Here is a 26,352-nt window from a genome sequence, read left to right as displayed (position 1 = left end):
GGAGCACGGAGTGGAGGAAAGGAAGGAGCTGTCCGCAAGATAGCTGGGCTGTTGCAGAGTCCTGGACTGCGACTCCCACCCTATCAAGGCTCTGCCCTTGCCATCAAGGCCTTAATGGTCTGGCCCCCGGCTTCTTCCCCCTAAGAAATATTCTGCATAGAACCATGATATGACACTAAGTGAACATAGAATCCCCAGAGACGATGCTCTGCATTGTACCTTTTGCAAAACTCTTCAAAGAAACCATCTTCGAGGTCCCTTGTACAATAATCAGGTTATCAAATTCCTTTTAGAATTTGGTGCATAAAAGAGATTTTTCTGCCCTGGGTAAGGCAGGTTTCCTTCCAAGATAAGAGGCACTGGGCAGCTCACTTGCTCCTGTGATTCACTGTTAGGAGGCTGCCCTCCAGGTTTTGTGCTCCATGGTGTGAGCTTCGCTTGGGCTGGGTACTGGGGTATCACCAGTCTTCCCACCAGTCCCACTCACCATGACTGGTCTTTGGTCCATTTACCTTTATTTTCATTCACTTTCATTTATTTATTTATTTGTAGAGACAAGAGTCTTGCTGTGGTGCTCAGGCTTGTCTTAAACCCCTGGCCTCCCACTTCAGCCTCTTAAAGTGTTTGGATTACAGGTGTGAGCCACCACTCCTGGCCAGAGTTCTTGTTGTTGTTGTTGTTAATACAGGGTCTCACGCTGTTGCCCAGACTGGAGTGTAGTGACATGATCTTAGCTAACTGCAACCTCTGCCTCCTGGGCTCAAGTGATCCTTCTGCCTCAGCTTCCTGAGTAACTGGAATGACAGGTGCGTACCACCATGCCTGGCTAATTTTTTTGTAGAGATGGGGTTTTGCCACGTTGCCCAGGCTGGTCTTGAACTCCTGGGCTCAAGCGATCCACCCACCTCGGCCTCTCAAAGTGCTGGGGCTACAGGTGTGAGCCACTGTGCCTGGCCTGGACCTTCCATTTAAACCAGCTCACTTCCTCTGGATTGAGAAATGTAGGCCCTTCCGCATCCCCCTCCCAGCTAGGGAAGCTGGCAGAAACCCGTGTCCTAAACTGTGTCCCATGGAAAAAGTCTACGAGGGTGGTCATGGCCCTTCCCCAACTCCCAAAATCTGGAGGCGATGTCAACTACTGCGAGTGTGGGGTTCAGAGCTGTCTGGACCAAGATATTGGTGAGGGCAGTTAGTGCAGAGATGCCTCCAGCTTCCCTAAAAGACAGGTGAAGCCACTGTCTTCCTCCTTTGGTAGCTGACAAGGGCCTGAAGGAATCAAAGTTCACACATTCCAAGAGAGGAGAGAGAGCATGCATCTGAGAGGAAAGAGGGGAGAGAACCTCAGTTTGGTATATGTGAAACTGGGGAACTTGAGGATCAAGCAGGATGGAGGCTCCCTGGAGTCCCATCCATCAGTGCGGAGGTCTCTGAGCACTCTTCCCAGAGGCTGACCTCCACAGATGAGTCTGAGATGGGGCGTGGCCAGAATCTGGTTTGACTCCAGGGGGCCGAGATACAGGAAGGTGTCCAGAGGCAGGCAGCGCGGTCCGGCTGGCAGAATTGGAGGTTCCAGGACCCTGAGCCTTCTTGTCCATGGCCTGGCTTTGGCTGGCAGAGGGAGGCATGGTCTCTGGAAAATGAACCAAGACAAGAAAGAGGAAGTGGGAGATTTTGTACAGGTTGAATTGGAGCTCTCTGGAGCCGCCCTGCGGTGTGTGTAGGTTTTAGTCCATTTGGTGATGTGAGAGCTGTCAGATTGTGCTCAGCTGTCTCGGGGTCACCTTGGCCTGGCTTTTGCATAAACACATCTGTTGGAGGAGTATGGTCTGCTGGCTAGAGAACTTGATTTTGAATCCTGGCCTTAGGCTAGACTCTCTGATCCCGGGTTTTCTAGAGTATAAAATTGAGACAAGAATAACAGCAGCTTTGCAGGGTGACTGCCAGGGTCAAATGTGATGATGGAAGGGAAGGGGCTATGGGAATTGTTTGGAATCAAATCTACTTTCCAATCCTTCATTAACTTGTTTCCTTCCCCTCCTCTATCTCCAAGTTAGGGACAATGACTGCTCTCTACTAAACCCAGTCCCTCTTGTTCTGGGACACAGAAATGGGCTCTGGTTCCCTTGTGGATGAGTGTGGTCTATGCTGGAGTTCCAGGCTTTGATGGGACCACATCCAGGTGTGTCCCCTAAGCTCTTCCCCTTGCACTAGCTTGATGCAGGCAGAGCCACAAGATGGAAGGAGCCAGGGTCCCCATATCAGCACTTGTGGCTGTCAGGTGAAAACACCCAGTTTGAACTTCGTGTTGAGTGAGAAGTGAACTTTTATGGTGTCTGAGCCACTAGCCATTTTGGGTCTCTTTGTTGCAGCAGCTAGTATCATTTTATTATAGCTAATACTTAGTAATAATAAATAAATAAATAAATAAATAAAATGCCAGTTACTAAGAAATTGGAATGCTTGTATTAAAAAAAAAAGGTCAGGCTGGGTGCAGTGGCTCATGCCTGTAATGCCAGCACTTTGGGAGGCCATTTGAGGTGGATCACTTGAGGCTGATCATTTGAGGTCAGGAGTTTGAGATTAGCCTGGTCAACATGGTGAAATCCCATCTCTGCTAAAAATACAAAAATTAACCAGGCATGGTGGCAGGTGCCTGTAATCCCAACCACTCAGAAGGCTGAGCAGGAGAATCGCTTGAACCTGGGAGGCAGAGATTGCAGTGATCAGAGATTGCGCCACTGCACTCCAGCCTGGGCAACAGAGTGAGACTCTGTTTCAAAAAAATAAAGTTCAGATTCCTAAACTGTCAGTCATTCCTTATGCATCTCATTCACTTCTTACATCCAAGGCTAAAGTGTCTGCATGCAGATACTGTTTAATTTTAAAACAGAGATGATCTTTGGAAAATGGGATCACCTCAGAGATGGTCTGTTTCAACTTGAACTGTCCTCACTCCTAATTTGAGATGGTCTATGATCACTCCACTTTGAAGCCCCAGGATATTTTCACTTGACCTTAGCCAAAAGGCCGAGAAGCAATAGCCCCAAGATACTTTCTTGGGAACTTTTTATGTGGACTTTACTCACTCTATTATTCTAGATATTCCAGTGCTTCTCTTTTCAGAGAATATAAACTATAGCACACATTGCTTAAAGATGCAGATACATTCTGAGAAATGCATCATTAGGTGATTTTGTTGTGTGACCATCATAGAATGTACTTACCCAAACCTAGATGGCATGGCCTGTTATACACATAGGCTATATGGTTTAGCCTATTGCTCCTAGACTGTAAACCTGCACAACACCTACTGTACCGAATACTTTAGGCAGTTGGAACATAATGGTAAATATATGTGTATGTAAACATAGAAAGGGTAGAGTATGTGAAATATGACAAATGGTAAACCTGTCTAGGGCACTGACCATGAATGGAGCTTGCAGGACTGGAAGTTGCTCCAGGTGAGTCAGTGAGTGAGTGATGAGTGAATGTGAAAGCTCAGGACACCACTGTCACTGCTGCAGACTTTATAAACACTGTACACTTAGATTACACTCAATTTACAAACATTTTTTCTAGACCAGGCACGGTGGCTCAGGCCTGTAATCCCAGCACTTTGGGAGGCCTGAGGCGGGTGGATCATGAGGTCAGAAGTTCAAGACCAGCCTGGCTGACATGGTGAAACCCTGTCTCTACTAAAAACACAAAATATTAGCCAGGCATGGTGGTGGGCACCTGTAATCCCAGCTACTCAGGAGGCTGAGGCAGGAGAATCACTTGAGCCCTGGAGGTGGAGGCGGCGGTGAGCCGAGATCACACCACTGCATTCCAGCCTGGGTGACAGAGCGAGACTCCATCTCAAAATAAAAAAAAAAGTTTTCTTTCCTCAATAATAAACCTTAGCTTATTGTAACTTTTCTATTTTATAAACTTTTAAATTTTAAAAAACATTTTGTCTCTTTTATAGTAACAGTTGGCTTAAAACACAAATACAGTGACCACCTGTACAAAAATATTTTTCTTTATATCCTTATTTGATAAGCTTTTTCTGTTTTTAAACTAAGAATTTTTTTTCTTTTTATGTTTTAAATTTTTCTTGTTAAAAACTAATATACAACACACACATTAGCCTAGGTCTACAAAGGGTTGGGATCATCAATATCACTGTCTTCCACCTCCATATCTTGTCCCACTGGAAGGTCTTCAAGGGCAATAACACACATGGAGCTGTCATCTCCTGTGATAACAATGCCTTCTTCTGGAATGCCTCCTGAAGGACCTGCATGAGGCTGTTTTATAGTTAACTATTTTTTATATGAGTAGAAGGAATCTACTCTAAAGTATAGTATAGTAAACACATAAGCCAGTAACACAATTATGATTATCAAGTATTCTATACCGTATATAATTGTATGTGCTACACTTTTTTTTTTTTTTTTTTTGAGATGCAGTCTTGCTCTATCGCCCAGGCTGGAGTGCAGTGGCGCTATCTTAGCTCACTGCAAGCTCTGCCTCCCGGGTTCACGCCATTCTCCTGCCTCAGCCTCCCGAGCAGCTGGGACTATAGGCGCCCGCCACCACGCCCGGCTAATTTTTTGTATTTTTAGTAGAGACGGGGTTTCACTGTGTCAGCCAGGGTGGTCTTGATCTCCTGACCTCGTAATCCGCCCACCTCAGCCTCCCAAAGTGCTGGAATTACAGGCTTGAGCCACCAGGCCTGGCCTAGACTTTTATGTAACTGGCAGTTCAGTAGGCTTGTTTACATCAGCTCACAACAAAGACATGAGGCCGGGCGCGGTGGCTCAAGCCTGTAATCCCAGCACTTTGAGAGGCCGAGATGGGTAGATCACGAGGTCAGGAGATCGAGACCATCCTGGCTAACCCGGTGAAACCCTGTCTATACTAAAAAATACAAAAAACTAGCCGGGCGAGGTGGCGGGTGCCTGTAGTCCCAGCTACTCAGGAGGCTGAGGTAGGAGAATGGGGTAAACCCGGGAGGCGGAGCTTGCAGTGAGCTGAGATCCGGCCACTGCACTCCAGCCTGGGCCACTGAGTGAGACTCTGCCTCAAAAAAAAAAAAAAAACAAAGACATGAGTAATGTGTTTTGCTACAATGTTGACAGTTACGTCACTTGGCAATAGGAATTTTTCAGCTCCATTATGATCTTATGGGGCTGCTGTATATGTGTTCCATGGTTGATCCAAATGTTATTAAGGGGTGTATGACGGCACTACTGCCAGCTGGTATTCACTGGCTCATTCTCTGTGCCAAGAATTCTGGTAGGCACTTTACATGCATGATTTCATCTCATCTTCACCATCCCATGAGGCAGGTGCTATGATTGACCCCTATATTCACCTGCCCAACTTCATCAGCTAATAATTGTTAGGATTCTGATTTCAATCCCAGAACAGTCTGATTTCACACTGTTTCATAGGCTCTTTACACCTTTCCATGTGGCCTTGTAAAACATAATCATCATGACAAAGAGCTTACCGTCCTTGGTGAGTTGGAGCTGGGTGGCATTTTTGGAGCTGTTTTTAGGTGTGTCCCCTGAATCTCTGGCTGTGGCTTTGCCTTTCACAGATTTGTGGCTCTTCTCAACTTCACGGAGCTGCACAAAATAATGAACTGTTGGTCCTGGCCCAGGAAATGGGTATTTGAGGCTCAGAGGTGCTGAGAGTGATTTTTTTTTTCTTTTTTTTTTTGAGACAGAGTCTCACTCTGTTGCCCAGGCTGGAGTGCAGCGGCATGAACTTGGGTCACTGCAACCTTTGCCTTCTGGGTTCAAGCGATTCTCCGGCCCTCAGCCTCTCAAGTAACTGGGATTACAGGTGTGTGCCACCATACCTGGCTAATTTTTGCATTTTTAGTAGAAACAGGTTTACCATGTTGGCCCGGCTGGTCTTCAACTCCTGACTTCAGGTGATCCACCGGCCTCGGCCTCACAAAGTGCTGGGATTACAGGTGTGAGCCACCATGCCTGGCCTGTTTTCAGTTCTTGGTAACTACCTTAAACTGCCTGTTACTGGTCCTCACAACTGATTGGAGAGGGCAGTCTGAGGCTCTCAGATTCGCACAGCTATTGAAGGAACATGTGGCCAGAAGACAGCAACCCTTCCAATCCTCTATTTCAGTGGTTTTCTGTACCTGGGTAGGAGCCCAGCGAGATTAACAGAAGAAGGGGTTTGGCACGGTGGCTCATGCCTGTAATCCCAGCACTTGGGGAGGCTGAGGCGGGTGGATCACGAGGTCAAGATATGGAGACCATCCTGGCCGACATGTTGAAACCCCATCTCTACTAAAAATACAAAAATTAGCTGGGTGTGGTGGTACGTGCCTGTAGTCCCAGCTATTTGGGAGGCCAAGGCAGGAGAATCACTTGAACCTGGGAGGTGGAGGTTGCAGTGAGCTGAGATCGTGCCACTGCACTCCAGCCTGGTGACAGCGAGACTCCATCTAAAAAACAAAAACAAACAAAAAACCAGAAGAAGGTGTGGATGGGGGGACCAGTAGCAAGACAGATGAGATTCATTCCGGAAGAGGGACAGAGATAGCAAGGACAGGGCTTAGGGAGGGTTAGGGTCTGAATTTTAGGGAGTGTGTGTGTGTGTCAGGAGAGAGCAGTCAGAAGTAGGGTATCAGCTGGGATGTTGAGAGAGGCTTCCCACGTGTGAAGGAGACTCAGGAGATCTTTTAGGCTAAAGGGCACAAGAAATACGTCATTTTGACAACATTTCTTTTAGTATTTAAATATTCACTTGAATCTGTAGGAAATACTGTGGGTACTGGGTTTTTCTGTATGGGCGTTGGTTGAACTCACTGAATTTCTCCTGTTCTTTAGCAGCCCGTCGACATTTAAGTCATTATTGTCACAAATCACCAAATAGCCTCAATAATATAAATGCATGCTGTTGAATCTCACAAGGCTACTTGCTATGATACAGATATTTTGGTATTTGGTTTAGAAGAAAGCCATTTAGATAACACAGCTGGGCTCACAAAGCAAATTAGCAAAAACCAAAAACGTGATTTCTTTTTACCCTCCAGGAGGAAACTTCCAACAGACTCACCGCTTGGATTTTCTTCCTCAGCTGGGCATTAGCTCGGGAAAGGCTTTTGGAAACTGAGTTCAGGTAGTAAATGGCCAAGCTGCAAGAGAAAAGCATGCCTCCTGTGGTCCTGTGATCTTGGCAGATGACAGGAGCTGGGCACCTTTCTTGGAGAATCAAGGCAGGATTCTGGAATAGTTACTGAGGCTTTAGGTAGAGGGTGGGTGTGCTACCAGTGGAGAAGGTCCTGGATGCCCCTGCATCCTCTCTATTTCATTACGCATGGGCATGACTACATAGCTCTAGCTCTGAGAGTGCTCAGTAAAGGTTGGCTGGAGGAATCATCCCTCTTCTGGGAAATCTGAGGTGGTCAGAGGGTGGCAGGGTTTACTGACTGCAGAAGAAGCTGGTCACATTTCCTGTGCACCTGCCTTGTGCCAAGCTCTGTGCCATGTGCACAGTCCACCCCCACCCCACCCCATCTCATTGACTTTGATAAAAATACCATGAAGCAGAGAGTAGACTTCTATGTTTAAAGACCTGGGTCCTGGGACTCAGTGAGGTTAAATAATTTGCCAAGGTCATCCCACCCATTAGTACTCTGCAGCCCACATTGGAAACCAGTACTTTTTCTACAATTTTCAAGTCCTGAGAGGGGAGAGGTGGAGGTGTTAAGAGACCTCTTCTAAGTTTGCCTAAGAAGCACAATTGCAGACGCTCTGAAGGCCTCCTGCTCAAAGTGCCCTAGCATGTTTGGCCCTGACCTTATGGGTTTTAGAGTCCAGCCCCCATAGGCTCACTGGATGTCTGGGTGTCCTTTGAGGCTGCAGCCCAGGCTTTCTTTTCACAGGACCTAAGATCTGGGGTTATGACTACACAGGACACACAAAAGCCAGGGTGCCACCTGGAGTGGATGCTTTGCCAGCCTATTATCTGCTAGCTTTTATTGTCCATCCTTATTAGTAGCTTTTCTCCATGACTTTCAAGTCTCAGCTGCTCCAGCTTTGGTCTCCAGAACCTTCCCTCTCAGGGCTAGGCCATCCATAGCTGCCTCAGTAAAGCCTGTAAGCCCTCTCCAGCCAGAGAAGAGGAGTCCCATGGTCCTTGGGGCAGGGTGTAGGTCAGAGGCTGTCAAGTGAGCCTTCTGAAGCAAGGATTCAGAGAACTGTGGGCGAGGGGAGGAAAGAATAAAGGACAGGTGAAGAGACCAATTTCTGTTATGTAAGGCTGTTACTCTGGGCCAGGCCTTGCCATTCACCTAATTAGCCCATTTTTTTAAGGGAGGAATCAGAGGTCAGAGAGGTGACTTGTCTGGCTCAAGATCACATGCCCAGCAAATGGTGGATAAAATGCTCATGGGTGGCTATGTACCTCCCAAGGTTGTTTACAAGTTTAGCATTTCTCTTTGGTGCCTTCGGGGTCAGGTTTGGTGTCTGGGTTTCAGAATTTCTCCAGGAGGGCACAGGGCAATCCAAGTGGTCACTATCATGTCATCCCTGTCATGCCAGCAGCAGAGGAAATTGGAAATCAAGGATATAAAACAACATGCAAGGGTTTGCTATTGGCAATGACAGTATTCAGGGCACAGAGCAGACCTTCAAGAATGGGTGTTACATGAATAGATGAACAAATGAAAGGATTCTACATTCACTCCGGCCCCCTTGGGGCCCTGGAATCTCTGTGAGTCCATGTTCATTTCCAGTAAGCTACCAGAGAGGGTGCTGAAGGAGAGGCACCATTGCAGAGTGTGGAGCTCCAGTTCCCCTCCAGGCTGGCAGCCCTTGAGCAGCAGTCAGGAAACTGACCACAGGGTTGGGGGAGTCTGGTTTCATCAGACTATCCTGGAGCTGAAGAGAGCCCTGATGGGGAGCAGCCATTTCTTGAAATACTTTTTGGGAATTTCAAACGATAAACAGACAGAGACAAAGAGATATTTCTAAGGAACAACAAAGATGATAGTCAAAGAGGGAAAGTTTTAACAAAGTCTTTAAGCCCACCCAAGGCTAAACTAAAGTTCAATTGGATGTCAGCAAAATTGGCAAAGATCTCTGAAAATCCTCTCTTCCTTAAAAGCAGTGATAATGCCAGCAAAAATAGTCAGAATCAATTTTTTTTCAGAACTCAAAATTAACCAAACGTTTGCAGCAAATCTAGGGAGTGTCTTTTCTTTTCTTTTCTTTTTTTTTTTTTTAGAGTCTCACACTGTCGCCCAGGCTGGAGTACAGTGGCGCAATCTTGACTCACTGCAACCTTTGCCTCCTGGGTTCAAGCAATTCTCCTGCCTCAGCCTCCCAAGTAGCTGGGATTACAGGCGCCCAATACCACACACAGCTAATTTTTTGTATTTTTAGTAGGGACGGGGTTTCATCATGTTGGCCAGGCTGGTCTCAAACTCCTGACCTTGTGATTTGCCTGCCTTGGCCTTGCAAAGTGCTGGGATTATAGGTGTGAGCTACTGCGCCCGACCTGGGAGTGCCTTTTCAAGGAAAACAGCTAAATCTGAGAACAGTGAGTTTTGCAGCATCTAAGTTGCCTTGTATCCCCTGTCCTACCCAGTTCTGTAGTAGGTTTGAAAACCAACAGCTAAAAATTTTGGTGAAAATCAGTAGCCTGGCAGTCACTGGAGGAGGTAGAATGGATTTGGAGCACCTTAAAATTCTCATACCCAAAGAATTGTCATTATTTGATTTATCCAGTGGTTGATACTACTCACAAGGCTATCTTTATTTAACCTGGCTCAGAGCCCAATCAGTGTGAACAACCTTTTCTCTGAGATTGGCAAAAGCAATTAGTGGCAATTGTTGAACATCATGGCTGTGCGAAGTGTTGCATGACAGCTGGGACAAACAATAGGCTAACCAAAAAGCTTAAAAGGAGAACTGGGGAATGAGATGTCCAATGGAGGCTTTAAAACACTTTGAAATGTTCCTGGGAATCTAGAGAACTGTGTGCATGATGTGTAAGGCTCTGTGCCTGTCCAGGGCTGTTTGTATGTCCAAGAAAGACTTGAGAAGGCCCTAAGCTCTCACCTCTGGTAACCTTGAGTCTCTGAACAAGCAGTCAGTGAGAACTAAGGTAGCGTTGTAAACTGCCTGGTTGAATGTCGAAGGCATACCCCAGTACATACACAGAGCCTCTTGGGAAATACTGGGAGTCTTACTGGTTCCAGACATGTAAGAAAATGTCTGTCCAGTCAGTAGGTGACTACTAAGCTAACAGAGCACAGACTTTAGTGGCCACACACAACAAAGAAAACAGACTTTACATAATTAGTTCAGAAAAGCTACTAAACAATAACAGCAACAATTGTAACAACAAACAGCAACAACAAGAAATGCATGGAAGGGAGGAGAACCTGATTTCCATGGCTGCCATATAATATTATTTAAGATATCCAGTTTTCAACAAAAACTAGTAAGACATGGCTGGGTGCAGTGCTTACGCCTGTAATCCCAGAACTTTGGGAGGCTGAGGTGGGCGAATCATGAAGTCAGGAGTTCAAGACCAACCTGGCCAACATGGTGAATCCCCGTCTCTACTAAAAATACAAAAAATTAGCTTGACATAGTGGCAGGTGCCTGTAATCCCAGCTACTCGGGAGGCTGGGGCAGGAGAATCACTTGAGCCCAGGAGGTGGAGGTTGCAGTGAACCGAGATCTTGCCACTGCACTCCAGCCTGGGCAACAGAGCGAGACTCTGTCTTAAAAAACAAACAAACAAACAAAAAACACTAGTAAGACATACAAAGAAAAAAGAAAGTCTAGCCCATACACAGGGGGAAAAGTAGTCAATAGAAACCATTCCTGAGGAAACCTCAATGCTGCATTTAAGAGACAAAGACTTTAAATCAGTTATGTTAAATACGATCAAAGAATATCATCAAAGAATTATAGAAAACCATTTCTAAAGAACTGAAAGTATCAAAATGGTGTTTCACCAAATAAATAATTTTAGCAAAAATAAAGAAATAAAAGAACCAAATAGAAATTCTAGAGTTGAAATCTACAATAACTGAAATAATAAATTTCCTGGAGGTTCCCAACATATCTGAGTTGACAGAAGAAAGAACCAGCCTGGCCAACATAGTGAAACCCATCTCTACCAAAAATACAAAAATTAGCCAGGTGTGGTGGTGCATGCGTGTAATCCCAGCTACTCGAGAGGCTGAGGCAGGAGAATTGCTGGAGCCTGGGAGGTGGAGGCTGCAGTGAGCCGAGATTGCACCACTGCACTCTAGCCTGGGTGACAGAGTGAGATACTGTCTTGGGAAAAAAAAAAAAAAAATCAACAAACTTCAAAATAGATCAATTGAGATTATCCAGTCTGAGGAACAGAAAGAAAAAAGAATGAGGTAAAATAACAGAGCCTATGGGACACTTTGAAATGTTCCTGGGACAACATCAAATGTATCAACACATGCCTAATGGGAATCTGAGGAGGAGAGGAAAGACAGAAAGGGTCAGAAAGAATATTTGAGTAAATAATGACTATTTTTAATCAGATTTCATCCCCAAATATGATGAAAAAAATATTAATTTACACAGGAAACTCAACAAATTCCATTCAGGATAAACTCAAAGAGATCTATTCCTAGACATATCATAGCAAATTTAAAAAAAAAAAAAAAAAAGCCATAGTCAAAGAGAGAATCCTGAAAGAGAGAAACAAATAATCATATACAAGAAAGCCTCAGAAAGATTAACAGTCCATTGTTTTTCCATATAAACCTTGGAGGCCAAATGGCAGTGGGATGACATATTTGAAAGATTGAAAGAGAAAGACTATAAACCAAAAATTCTAAATCCAGCAAAACTGTTCTTCAAGAATGAAGGAGAAATTAAGTCATTCCCAGATAAAAACTAAGAGAAGTAATCACTAGTGGACTTACTCTGTAAGAAATGCTAGAGGGAGCTCTTTAGGTTAAAACGAAAGGACACTAGACAGTAACTTGAATCTACATGAAGAAATAAGAGCACTCGTAAAGGTAACTACATGGGTTAATATAAAAGCTAATATCAATATAGTCTTTGTAACTCTTTTTTCTCCTGTCTTATTTAGTTGGCATAAAATGTATAAAGATGTAATTTGTATGGCAGAAACAACCTGAAGGAGAGAGGAGGAAATGAAGTTGTATAGGAACAAAGTTTTTGTATACTATTATAATTAAGTTGGTATTAATCCAAAGTAGTTTGTTATAAGATATTAATTGCAATCTCCAGGGCAATCACTAAGAAAATAGCTAAAACAAAATATAGTAAAAGAAATGACAAGGGAACTAAAATTACATACTAAAATCTTTAACCCAAAAGAAGGCAGTAATGGAGGAATAAAATAACAAAAATACGTAAGACATGTAGAAAACAGCAGATTTAAATGCTAACTTATTGGTAATTAAATGTAAATGAATCAAACACTCCATATAAAAAGCACAGAGTGATAGAATGGATAAACACTATGCTTCAGCTATATGCTGTTCCAAAGAAGCGGACTATATTTTATTTTATTTATTTATTTAGCGAAAAGGTCTCACTGTCACCCAGGCTGGAATGCAGTGGCACAAACATGGTTCACTGCAGCCTCAACCTTTTCGGTTCAAGCAATCCTCCACCTTGGTCACCTCCCAAGTAGCTGGAACTACAGGCACGTGCCACCACACTGAGTTAATTTTTAAAGTTTTTGTAGAGATGGGTCTTGCCATGTTGCCCAGCCTGGTATCGAACTCCTGGGCTTAAGCAATCTTCCTGCCTCCCAAAGTGCTGGTATTACAGGCATGAGCCACCACACCCAGCCTAAAAAGGCACACTTCAGATTTTTAAGGTAAAAATAGATTGAAAGTAAAAGGTTGGGAAACATATTAAGGCAAAAATAGAGACAAATGGGATTGTTTTTTAATTGTGAAAGGGTCATTTCATCAAGAAAATGTAACAAGTAAAAACGTATATGCACCTAACAACACAGCCTTAAAACATATGAAGGAAAAACAGAATTTAAGGGAGAGATAATGGACAATCCAATAATAATAGTTGGAAATTCAATGCTTTACCTTTGGTAATAGAAACAATTAGAAGGTCAACCAGAAAATAGTAGACTTGAACAACTCTAAAAGTTCTATCCAATGCCATCAACTCCTTTTCCTGAGCCTTGAATTCATCAAGGCTCAAGTTCAATATTTATTGTCTTCTACAATCCTAATCCCTTCTTCGTCTAAATATTTTTTGGACTTATTATTTGTCATAGTTTTTAAGTCTTACTGATTAGATGTTTTAAATTCAGTCTCAAAGCATATTTGAAAGTGGTACCTTATTGTCTGCATTAGGGGTCAGCAAACTTTTTCTGCAGAGGGCCAGGCAATAAATATTTTAGTCTTTCTAGACAATACATTCTTTATCACAACAAGTAAATTTTGTCTTTTTTTGTGAAAAACAGTCATAGATAATAAATAAATGAATGAGCATGAATGTGTTCCAATAAAACTATTTAACAAAATCAAGTGTGGTCTGGATTTAGCTTGTGGACTATGATGACCCCTGGTCTACACCAAAGGAAAAAGATTCTGGCATAGGTAGTCATTATACAGGCTGTTTACTGCATAAAAGGCACCTGACTAAGGGGGTGACGGTTGGCTGAAATCTATCCATATTCTGTTTGTCAAATGTGCCCCTTGGCCTGGGCCTACCTCTGTCGGAAGGAGTGGGCACCTTTAAAAAATTTGCACAAGGTACTATATGGGCTAGTGGTGGCCCTAAATTCACCACCGCCTTTTGAGGTCACTTTTTTTTTTTTTTAACTTCTGTAAGAAATCAATAATCAGGAAAGTTACTCCACTTTCCTAATTTCCTGATTTCTTATACCTATATTACAATGACTTACATTCCCTGGTTGTTTTCTTCCTTATTTCATGAATACACTTATCTCAGCCCTCCAAAAAAGCAGCACTGTGCTTAACTGAAAACATTAAAAGCACTCCCCACCCTGTAAATGCAGGAAAAAATACAAAAATATATTTTATCACCAAATATGAATTAACTTGTTTTTCCCATGGAAGCTACTAATTAATCCTACAGAGAAAAAAAAGAGATCTAAGAATTAAATAAAATATAACATTTTCATTGTTTACAAATGAGAAAATGACCTGGAAGATTCAAGAACTTTGGTTGAGTAAATATTATAAACAATACACTCGTAGGGTGACTGTATTAGCCTGTTTTCATACTGCTTTAAAGAACTACCCAAGACTGGGTAATTTATAAAGGAAAGAGATTTAATTGACTCACAGTTCAGCATCGCTGGGGAGGCCTCAGGAAACTTACAGGTGGAAGGTGAAGGGGAAGCAAGGCACCTTCTTCACAAAGTGGCGTGAAGGAGAAGTGCCGAGCAAAGTGGAAGAGCCCCTTATAAAACCATCAGATCTTGTGAGAACTCACTATCACAAGAACAGCATGGGGGAAACTGCCTCCATGAACCAATTACCTCCACCTGGTCCCTCCCTTTAAATGTGGGGACTGTGGGGATTACAATTCAAGATGAAATGTGGATGGGGACACAAACTCTAGGTATATCAGTGACTGAATACAAAATTTATATATAGAAAATAAATAACATTTACATAGAAAAACAAAAACTAGTGAGAAAGTGTGATGAAAGTGCTATCCTAATTTAGTATAAAACATAAAAAGATGAAATGCAGAGGAATATAATAAGAAATGTGCATGAAATTTATGAAGAAAACTTAAAAATATTACTGAGGGACATAAATGAACAAATGATAAGGAATATGGTATTCTTGGATTGGAAAACTTAACAACATAGGCATGCCAATTCTTTCTGACTTTTTTTTTTTTTTTTTTTTTTTTTTTTTGAGACGAGTCTTGCTCTCTTGCCCAGGCTGGAGTGCAGTGGCGTGGTCTTGGCTCACTGCAACCTCTGCCTCCTGAGTTCAAGTGATTCTCCTGCCTCAGCCTCTCAAGTAGCTGGGATTACAGGCACACACCACCACAGCTGGCTGATTTTTGTAGTTTTAGTAGAGACGGGATTTCACCATGCTGGCCAGGCTTGTCTCGAACTCCTGACCTCAGGTGATCTGCCTGCCTTGGCCTCCCAAAGTGCTGGGATTACAGGTGTGAGCCACCATGCCCGGTCTTCTTTCTAACAAACATGATCACAGATTATTTTTGTTGTTGTTTTGGTGCTAGGCAACCTGACTCTGGAAAATCAAATAAACAGAGCAAAGACTTCTTTTTCTGGTCTTCACTGAGGGACTTGTATTGGTCCAGCTCTGCAGAGAAAAACAACTGTAAATGCTGAGCAAAATTTACCAAACTGTAGTTTTAAGACATGGGAGAGTGACAAAACAGGCAGACTAAAGGGGCTGGAAGCTTGAGAGAAGGGACGCATGTGAGGTGAGCTCTACATTCCTCCAGGGTTTCTCCCTGAGAGTATTTTCCAATTTGTGACCCAGAAGCAGAGTCCAAGCAGAAAGTGGAAATCCTACAATGTGGAGAAGATGCAGGTCAGAGTTAATTACTGCCAGAGTCTTTGGGACTTGAGGGACAGAATCCCAGAGAAGAGCAAATTGCTGATAAATAAGCCAAACTCTGTGTACATATTGCCCTCAAATGATTGACCAATTCTTCAATTGCTTCAGGAAGCCCAGAAGAAAATAACACCAGGGAGGCTGAAGAGCAGAGCAGAGATTTCACAGTGGCTGTAGCAGTACTACTGGAGAAAGAGTATAAGCAAAGACTGCAGAATTGGGAAAAGAGAGAATGGGTTTCAAGCCCCGCCAAGGTGGAGGGTGTTGGAGGCTGAAAGAATGAGGGTCGTGATCAACTCAGTATACCACTGGAGGCTATATGAGTAAACAGCAAACTGTTATGAATGCAGGATGTTGGCAAGCTGACCACTATGTCGGCGCCCAGAAGGAATGCTGAGGGCAGTCACACCCCAGGCGCAGTGTTTCTTGTGATTAGGCACATCTGAGGCCTGTTAGCAATGATGTGAACCTGTGATCAATCAAACAGCTGACCAATCATTACCTCCTTCTCCCTGCTCTTTCTACCCAGTAAATATGAAGGGCTGTAGAAGCTCAAGGCTGCCTTTGCTCACTAGGAGCAAGGAGTTCCCTGACCCCTTCTTTAAAACAAATCCTTTTTTCTTTGTCTTCATTTCTGTGTTTGTCCTCCTTCATTCAGTCCTGTAGTAACTGTCACAAGAGGGAATTGGTAAACACTGTAGGCTTTCAGTTGAGACCCCTAAAAGACTGCTCAATAGTAAGGATCACGTTGTATGAGTAAGGTTAATGTCTTGGAAATAGGGTGAAACTGAAATAAATCAGCCCTGAGAAAGCCCAAAGCTAGCAATGGCAAACTATTTTCCAAAGATGGCCACAATACTATGACTCCCATCTTACATGTGCTTCTAGAATCTTGCCATTGCATCAAGAGATGAGTCTATATTTCTTTTTCTTGAACCTGGGTATCCCTTTGTGATTGCTCCAATAGAGTATGGCAGGAGTAAGTAAAGATGCCATGTATATCCACTGCATTCTCTTGGGATGCTTGCTCTTGAAACTCAGCCACCATGCTATGAGGAAGCCCAAGCAGCTTGTGGGAAGGAAGTGAGGCCTCTAGTCCATAGCCCTTGTTGAGTTTCCAGGTGATGGCTGGTGCCAGCTGGCCAGTCATGTGAGTGACCATCTTGAAAGTGGACCCTCCAGCCTCCAGCTGAGCTGACCCAGATGATGTTGAGTAGAGAGGAAAAGAATGATTCCTGCTGAATCCTACCCAAATTGCAGATTCATTAATAAAATATTATTTTTCAATTTTGGGGGTTGTTTCTTATGTAATAATAGATAGCTAAAACATCAAGCCTTGACAGGATTAAGTGATCTCCTAGTATTTCATTTGCCTTTCTGGAAAAAAACCCATCCCTTTGGGGAAAGATAACATTATTCATAGCCTCTATAATTTTTCATCCACATGTCTGAAATCTGGTAATTACATGCCATGCTAAAAGTAGAGCTGATGATAAACAAGAGGAAAACAAATGACAACAAAAATACACCCAGGTGGTTCAGATATTGGAATATCAGACTGGGATTTTAAAAATAATTGTAATCACTATGTTCAAGAAAATAGAAAGTTGGAGAATTTCACCAGAGAGTTGGAATTTATAAATAACAGTCAAAAGGAAATACAACCACTTTGGAGAGCAATTCTGTAAGATCTAAAAAGATTGAAGAAACACATCTGATGACCCAAAATTCTGCTTCTAGATGTCCACCTTAGAGAAACTCTCAGAATCGTGCAAGGAGATATATACAAAATGCTGGCTGCAGTACAGTTTGCAATAGCTGAAAACTGGAAACAGCCTAAGTATCTCTAAGCAGAGGAATGAATGAACTGTGGCTTATTCATGCAATGTAACATAGAAGAGCCTTCAAATGTGTGCTCATGTATCCACATGGATAAATCCCCCAACATAATGTTGATTGAGGAAAAGCATGTAATGTGAGTCATTCATGAAAAGGTTTAAAACTCTGGAAACAGTAGTATACACACATATGATTAAAAAGTACAAAATATGCAGGGAAACAATTATATATACTCTGAATAATAGTTACTTTTGGGGAGGGAAGAAGAAAGAAGGATTGGGTGGGGCTTGAAGTGCATCCGTAATGTTTTATTTCTATTAAGAAGAAAGATAAACCTGAAGTAAATATTGCAAAATATTCACATCTGTTGAATCTTGTGATAGTGTACATGGTTGTCTGTACTCATTTGCATGCTGGGAATATTTCATAATTTTTTTAAAAGCATGCCAAAATATGTTTTTTTAAATAAAGAAAAATGCTAACATTTTTACTAGCACGTTTTTTGATGGCAGCAATTCCAATCCAAGACTCTGGCTTCCTGCTTTTCTTCCCTAGTTCCTTCCTTGAGCATTTACTGTTTGTGTACTATGCTCTAGGCATTAGGCTGGCGCTGGGGATACAGAGATTTTCAAACTTGTTCTCTAACAGTTGTTGAGGGGGACAGTGATGAAGGAACCAGCTTGTTCCAGTGCATAAGCTGCTCAATCAAGTAGTGCTGTGGGCCCAGCCAGGATCAGGCCGAATCACCGTCCAGCTTCCTGAGAGGCTCAGAGCCCACAGGTCTTTGATATTTCTAGTGAGCATTTTAGTGGGAGTTGTTGCAGATAATGTCAGGGCTCACCCAAATTTTCAGTATGCTCCGAAAGACTTGCACTTGCTGGTGCTCTCATCTCTGTTACCAGAAGCTTCCCTTCCATCTTGGGCCCCTCACTCACACCCCTTGAAGCCATTTTACCCATGAATGACGCTGGGAGCTGGTCTACAAATGCCCCGGATCCTTTGCCCTTAGCAGGGGATAAGTCTGAGGCACACTGCCTCCCAGAATCCTCACAGTGATATCCATGCACTTTCCTTTCCCTTCCTTGTCTCAAGTCCTCACTCCCTCCCCAATAAAATACTTGCACTTGAATCTTCATCATGGAGTCTGCTCCTGGGGAGTGCAGACTAAGAAGGCAAGATGAAAAGGACCTGCCAAGGAAGTCTCAAATTCAAGGAGAGGTTTTCATGGGGTGGAGCCATGGGTCCTGGCTAACTTACAACATCAGCAGGATGGCTGGGATGATCAGGCCTGGATTGGCGAGGAAAGCAAAGATCTTGCCCAGGAAGGTTGGGAAATCATTTTCAATGGTCTCTTGGAGGACGTCATACATTCTGTTTTTCCCACTGGAAAAAGGAGAGGACACATGATAACATGCTGCCAAGTGCCTGTGGCATTCACAACTGTATCCATGCCCCCTCAACCAGGTCCAGGACTGCTGCTTGCCACTGCTTTCCTGGAAGAACCAGAGCTCTGCTCCAAATAAACTGCAAGTAAAAAATTCCCCTTGAGGGGCTGCCATTCTGGCTAGGGTGACAGCTGGGTCGGCACATGGGTCACCAGCTTTCTATCCTAAGTAACTTACAACCTCTCAGTCTTCACAGGTCTTTTGTGTCTGACACCTTCCTCAGCCAGAAAAAAATGTTTTTTTTTCTCATATACTCTAACTGGAGAAATTGCCTGTGTTTTAGCTACCAGACCAACATGGAGCTTCCTTTGGGCCTGAAACAGTTCTGCAGAAGCTGATGTGCTGGATAACCTGAGTGTCTCTCAGAAATACCTAGAATTAACCTACAGATTTTAAGTCTAGGAGATATTGGATCACCTAGGACAGGCTCCTGGACAGTTCGCAACTATAATTTTTATTTTCTTCAAATACTTAAGAACCATTATGCAGATTTACTTCTACGAATGCTGGCCGAGAGCCTCCTGGATGCTACTGGCTCTTGGTTGGTAATTTTGGTGCCAAGAGGTGGAATATGGAGTTTGAAATTCCTGGTTTAAATCCTTGCTCCCCCATTTATCACTTGTGAGACACGTGGACAATTACTCTCTCTCTCTCTCTGTTTTTTTTTTTTTTTTTTTTTTTTTTTTTGAGATGGAGTCTTACTCTGTCACCCAGGCTGGAGTGCAGTGGTGCAATTTCAGCTCACTGCAACCTCCACCTGCGGGTTCAAGAAATTCTCCTGCCTCAGCCTCTCGAGTAACTGGGATTACAGGTGAGCGCCACCACGTCCGCCTAGTTTTTTGAATTTTTAGTAGAGATGGTGTTTCACCATGTTGGCCAGGCTGATCTCGAACTTCTGACCTCAAATGATCCGCCCTCCTCGGCCTCCCAAAATGCTGAGATTACAGGCGTGAACCACCGTGCCCGGCCTGACAATTATTCTCTTTTTGCTTCATATCCTGCCCTGGTTCTTCCCACGAAAGCTGTGCTGTCTGATGTGGCTATTAAAAATAAAAATTAAGATGAAGTAAAATTTAAAATTCAGTTTCTTAGTTACACATTTCAAGTGCTCAGTAGTCATATGATTAGTAGCTGCTCTGTTAGAAATGCAGACATGTAATGTTTTCATCATTATAGTACGTTCTGTTGGATGTCCAATATCTGCAGAAGTTCAATACCTTTGGGCAAGATATTGAAAACTTCTCTGCCCCAGTTTCCTCATCTGTATAATGTAATATAATAATACTATAGTATAATATGGTATTTTAAGTATAATAATTGTATTTATCTCAGAAGATTGTTTAGAGGATATAGATGAGAATTGATACAAAACATTGAGTATGGTGCTGTTAAGTTATAAGTGCCCTTTGACATTTTGCAGCTAAACATTTTCTGTGTAAAGTATAGATGAGGAGTTGACCAACAATGGCTCCTGGACAAATTCAGCTTGTTACCGGTTTTCTTTCTCTTTCTTTCTTTCTTTCTTTCTTTCTTTCTTTCTTTCTTTCTTTCTTTCTTTCTTTCTTTCTTTCTTTCTTTCTTTCTTTCTTTCTTTCTTTCTTTCTCTCTCTCTCTCTCTTTCTTTCTTTCTTTCTTTCTTTCTTTCTTTCTTTCTTTTCTTTCCTTTCTCTCTCTCTCTCTCTTTCTCTTTCTCTCTGTTCTCTCTTTCTCTCTTTCTTTCTTACAGAGTCTCTCTCTGTTGCCCAGGCTGGAGTGCAGTGGTGCAATCTCGGCTCACTGCAACCTCTGCCTCTGGGTTTCAAGCAATTCTCCTGTCTCAGCCACGGGAGTTTACACACAATGCCTGATGGATTACAGGCAGTCACCACTACACCTGGCTAATTTTTGTATTTTTAGTAGAGATGGGGTTTCGCCATGTTGGCCAGGCTGGTCTCAAACTCTTGACCTCAGGTGATCCACCTGCTTCGGCCTCTCAAAATGCTGGGATTACAGGTATGAGTCGCTGCACCTGATCTGTCACCTGTTTTCATATAGTCTGTGAGCTAAGAATCATTTTTACATTTTTAAGTAGTTGAAAACAAATCAAAATAGGAATACTATTTTGTGACATGTAAAAATGGATGTATAAAATTAAAATTTTAGTGTCTGTAAATAAAGTTTTATTGGAACACAGCTATACTCATTCATTTTTTGTGCTATAATGACAGGGAAGAGCAGTTGTCAGAGACCATTTATGGCCATCTCATTGCTTACAACAGTTGCCCACCACACCACAAATTGCAATGAGGCAGTTATAGCATGATGGCATTTCAAGTGCCAGGCACATGACTGTATCACAATGTTTAATTTATTATTATTTTTATTTCCAGTGCATACCCACCATGTAAAAATGAGAAAAGTTAAGTTTACATGTTAGGCTTTTATGTGACAGTTGAATGTAGATTATTTTGTCATTGAATTAGATGGTGTATCAGATTCCAGTGCCTGCTGTTTGCCATACGGGTGACTTAAATTTAATAACTTACAGTTCTGGAGGCCAGAAGTCTGAAAGGGTTTCACTGGGTTGAAACCAACCTGGGGCAGGCATAGGATAACAGTTATAAACATTCCAATACCAAAAAGGAGAAAATGGAAGGAAGAAAGAATCACCAATCTCAAGCAATTTTGAAATCCAGTCAGCCAAGCTCCATTAGGGTTTATTTATTTATGTATTTTTTGAGACAGAATTTTGCTCTGTTGCCCAGTCTGGAGTGCAGTGGCATGATTTCGGCTCACTGCAACCTCTGCCTCCAGGGTTCAGGTGATTCTCCTGCCTCAGCCTCGCAAGTAGCTGGAATTATAGGCACCTGCCACCATGCCTGGCTAATTTTTCTATTTTTAGTAGAGATGGGGGTTTCTTCATGTTCAAAACCAACAGCATAGAATCTTTAAATCTTTGCCTGCTTCTATGGTCACATCACCTTCTATGTTTCTGCAGTCAAATCTCCCTCTCCCTCTTTTTTTTTTTTTTTTTTTTTTTTTTTTGTTGTTGTTGTTGTTGTTGTTGTTGTTGAGATGGAATCTTCCCCTGTTGCCCAGTCTGGAGTATAGTGGCATCAACTCAGCTCACTGCAACCTCCAACTCCCGAGTTCAAGCGATTCTCCTGCCTCATCCTCCCTAGTAGTTGGGATTACAGGCACGCTCCACCACACCTGACTAATTTTTTGTATCTTTAGTAGAGGTGGGGTTTCACTGTGTTGGCCAGGCTGGTCTTGAACTCCTGACTTTGTGATCCGCCTGCCTCGGCCTCCCAAAGTGCTGGGATTACAGGCATGAGCCACGGCACCCAGCTTCCCTCCTTCTTATAAGAACACTTGTGACTTAGGGCCCACCTGACTAATCCATGATGATATCCCTATCTCAAGATTCTAGAAACTAGAAAATGAGTTATTTACTTTCAAAAATAAAATGGTGGGACAGGCGTAGGATAAAAGTTGTAAACACTCCATTACCAAAAGGGAGCAAATGGGAGGAAGAAAGGAATCACCCGTTCCAAGCAATTTTGAAATCCAATCAGCCAAGCTCTATTAAGTTTTAAAGTCCTGAAAATAATCCTCTGGGCTCCAGACTCTGCCCTGGTGTGCCACAGCTTTGCCCTCTAGGTTCACAGTTCTGCTCATGGAAGAATCCTTCTTCTTGAAGGATAGCACATGTTTCAGCTGAGTAAATTTTATCAGTCTGTTTCCTGCCACAGAATTCTGGGAGGCCAGTGGTCTGCCTTTATTTTGTCTTCCTTCTGCTTCTTTCAGTCCAAGTTGTTGGACTTCTGCTGTTAAATATTCTCAAAAACCTTGTGTTTTTCATACATGTCATGAGAATTTACTCTGTTAAACGAGAGGCCCACATGATCTTTTCTGGATAATCTTATTTCTTTTTTTTTTTTTTTTTTTTTTTTGAGATGGAGTCTCACTCTGTCGCCCAGGCTCGAGTGCAGTGGCGTGATCTCAGCTCACTGCAAGCTCCACCTCTTGGGTTCACTCCATTCTCCTGCCTCAGCCTCCCAAGTAGCTGGGACTACAGGTGCCTGCCACTGTGCCTGGCTAATTTTTTGTATTTTTAGTAGAGACGGAGTTTCAGCGTGTTAGCCAGGATGGTCTTGATCTCCTGACCTCGTGATCCACCTGCCTCAGCCTCCCAAAGTGCAGGGATTACAGGCTTGAGCCACCACGCCCAGCCAGATAATCCTGTTTCTATTCCTGACTTCTGATGTGATGGTTGAGGGGATCCATTAGTCACATGATTAGTCAGAGTTTTCTGTGTGAATGATATTCAGATCTTTTGATCCTTCAGAAACACTAGTAAAAGGTTGTCCAGATTCACTCTTGGCTTTCTTTTTACAGCACATTCTCATGACAGTGAATCTAGTTTTAGCATATTTTGCAATCTAGATAAGGCTGAGAATTTCCAGAATCATCAAATCCTGGTACTTTCTTGGTTTATCAGTTACTTACTCAATGTACCTCTTTCCTTGCACATTTTCTATAAGCAGCATGAAGAAACCAGGCTGTACCTTCAATACGTTGCTTGGGAATCTCTTCAGCTAAATACCCAAGTTCTTTTCCTTCTCTTCTCTTCTCTCTCTCTTCTCTTCTCTTCTCTTCTCTTCTCTTCTCTTCTCTTCTCTTCTCTTCTCTTCTCTTCTCTCTTTTGAAGCAGAGCCTTGCTATGTTGCCCAGGCTGGAGTGCAGTGGTGCAATCGTAACTTATTATAACTTACACCTCCTGGGCTCAAGCAATCCTCCCACCTCAGCCTCCCAAGTCACTGGGACTACAGGCACGTACCACCATACATGGCTAGCCAAGTTCCTTTCTTATAAGTTCAGCTTTCCATACAACTGTAGGAGATGGTTCTTACCATAGTATAGTTGTCCCTGCTGACCTCCTACCCAGTGACAGATGGGAAACTGAGAAAAGAGGTGCTGGCATTTGCACCCAGGGCCCAGCCCTCCAAACCTTGCTTAGGAAGAAGCCAACAGAGGCTTCTTCCATGCAGTTTTCCCTTCAGCCTGGCATCTCAGGCCGCCTGCAGTCCAGCACGTTCCTTCTGTTCTAGACTGATCCCCTCCTTCTGTGTGAACCCTGTTTTCCAGATCACACCCTGCTGGAACACTCCTGCTAACATCCCTGGGGTCCAACTATCACAGGTCTTTATTTAGGTAAGTTCCTTATGAACTGAGAAGAAGCAGATCAGCATTTCTCAAAGTGTGTTTGTGGGGGACATGAGTGACTTTATTTTACATGCTAATCTGCCTTGTAACTTCTAACTAACCCTGAGTCTGAGAGTGCCTCCCACATGTCTAGCAGATGTATAACTCTTTATGTAGGAACCCTTGTTCCCTGTAAGTTTCCTCCAAAACCACCCTTGATGCTGCTGCAGAAATCATAGGCTGTGATGTTCAGAGCCACCTACGCATTCCTTCCAGAGCATGCATACTTTCCCCAAGATATAAGCCCTGGGCCTGGGGGATTGAGGTGTGGAGATCTACTTGTCTTGCGGCTGCTTGCGACCATACTTCTGTCTGTAAGTTACCCCTAATAAATCACTCAAAGCTGACAAACTGCATTTGTCTCCTTCCTCCTTTGGATTCTAGGCTCTTTGGGCATTTAGGGGCTGTTTTGCATATACAACCCTTTCACGGAACAGTGTTTCTCCTCATTGGTAGGCAGGGTTGGGACTAGAGTGAGGCAGGTGAGGCCCTGAGTGCACAATTTAAGGAAGTAATGCCCTCAGGGTTGCTCATGTGCAGTGTAGGGCATCATTCACCTGCCTCACCCTATTTCCAGCCCTGGATGAGTGATCCATGCAGAAAGGGTTCTGTGGTCAATAAGGATGGAGACACTAGCTTACAGGTGTTACCTCATTACATGATTCTTCAGAGCCTTTAACAAAGGAGTGTGCATCGAGCATTTCTAAGTGAGATAATGGCAGACAGAAGGGGCAGTATGTCCCAAACTGCTTTAACTACAGAACCTCTCTTTATGGAGTCAGCAGAGGGCTTTGTTTTCAGAAGGTCATTCATTTGGAAAGAGAACAGTAGATACACATTATTTCTTGATCTACCTCCTTACATAACTATTTGTCCTTTTATACAATATCCAGTCTCCTAACTAGCTTGACTTATATCTTGAACCCTCAGGCCAATGCTCTAGAAAGCAGAGAGCTCAGTTGAGGTTGGGCAAGAGTCCACTGCAGCTGCTTCACATTTAAATGGCACGTGTAAGTGTATGGTAATTCATCCTCAGAATATCTACTGTTACTTATCCTGTGGTAAACTAATCCCAGGTAGTAAGTTATCCATGTGTTAAAAGGGTAGAACTGTGCTGTCGAATATGGTAGCCATTAGCCATGTGTGGTTATTTTAATTGAAATTAAAATAAGAATGAAATCTTGTCATGTAGCAACATGGATGGAACAGGAAGTAATTATGTTAAGTGAAATAAGCCAGGCACAGAAAGACAAATATTGCATGTTCTTACATGTGGGAGCTAAAAAAGTGGATCTCATGGAGGTAGAGAGTAGAATGAGGTGACCAGAGGCTGGGAAGGATAGAGAGGAGTGGAGATGAAGTACGGTTGGTTAACTGGTACAAATATACAGTTAGAGAGAGGGAAGAAGTCCCAGTGTTCCATAGCACAGCAGGGAGATGACAGTTTACAATAATTTATTGTATGATTTCAAAGTTCCCAACACAAAGAAAAGATAAATGTTTAGGCCAGGCGCTGTGGCTCATGCCTGTAATCCTAGCACTTTGGGAGGCTGAGGCAAGTGTATTGTTTGAGGCCAGGAGTTTGAGACCAGTCTGGGCCACATGGTGAAACCCCGTCTCTACCAAAAATACAAAAATTAGTTGGGCATCATGGTATGTGCCTGTAGTCCCAGCTACTTGGGAGGCAGAGGCATAAGAATCACTTGAACCCGAGAGGCGGAGGTTGCGGTAAGCTGAGATCGCACCACTGCACTCCAGCCTGGGTGACAGAGCGAGACTCGGTTAAAAACAATTTTTAAAAAGATAATGTTTGATGTGACAGATATCCCAGTTACCCTGATTTGATCATTATACATTGTATACACGTATCCAAATATCACATGTACCCCAAAATATGTACAACTATCAATTAAAAATTAATAAATAAATTAGAAAAATAAATACATGAGAAATTCATTTTCTCAGTTCCTTATTTCAATCATTCAACAGCCACAGGTGGCTGGTGGCTACTGTAATGAACAGCACAGGCTGGGCGTGGTGGCTCCCGCCTGTAATCCCAGCACTTTGGGAGGCCGAGGCAGGTAGATCACGAGGTCAGGAGATCGAGACCATTCTGGTTAAGATGGTGAAACCCCATCTCTACTAAAAATACAAAAAAATTAGCCAGGCATGGTGGCGGGCGCCTGTAGTCCCAGCTACTCGGAAGGCTGAGGCAGGAGAATGCCGTGAACCTGG

General features: G+C 43.1%; 2 protein-coding genes across 2 annotated transcripts in view; one reads left to right on the top strand and one right to left on the bottom strand.

Moving 5' to 3' along the window:
- SNRPB (small nuclear ribonucleoprotein polypeptides B and B1) overlaps positions 1 to 26,352 on the top strand; it is a 350,333-nt gene that overhangs the window by 170,190 nt on the left and 153,791 nt on the right. The window lies entirely within an intron of this gene.
- TMC2 (transmembrane channel like 2) overlaps positions 1,273 to 26,352 on the bottom strand; it is a 105,141-nt gene continuing 80,061 nt past the window's right edge. The window contains exons 16-19 of the mRNA XM_050806939.1: positions 18,683 to 18,808; positions 7,075 to 7,153; positions 5,498 to 5,615; positions 1,273 to 1,630 (exon numbers count right to left, since the gene is read on the bottom strand). Of these exons, the coding sequence (XP_050662896.1) occupies positions 1,413 to 1,630; positions 5,498 to 5,615; positions 7,075 to 7,153; positions 18,683 to 18,808 (541 nt within the window). The 3' untranslated portion in view covers positions 1,273 to 1,412. The remainder of the gene's footprint in view (positions 1,631 to 5,497; positions 5,616 to 7,074; positions 7,154 to 18,682; positions 18,809 to 26,352) is intronic.

Source organism: Macaca thibetana, chromosome 10 (assembly GCF_024542745.1).
Source record: "Macaca thibetana thibetana isolate TM-01 chromosome 10, ASM2454274v1, whole genome shotgun sequence".
Classification (NCBI taxonomy): Eukaryota; Metazoa; Chordata; class Mammalia; order Primates; family Cercopithecidae; genus Macaca; species Macaca thibetana.
Note: the sequence above shows the minus strand (reverse complement) of the source record. Positions and strands in the feature narration are given on the sequence as shown.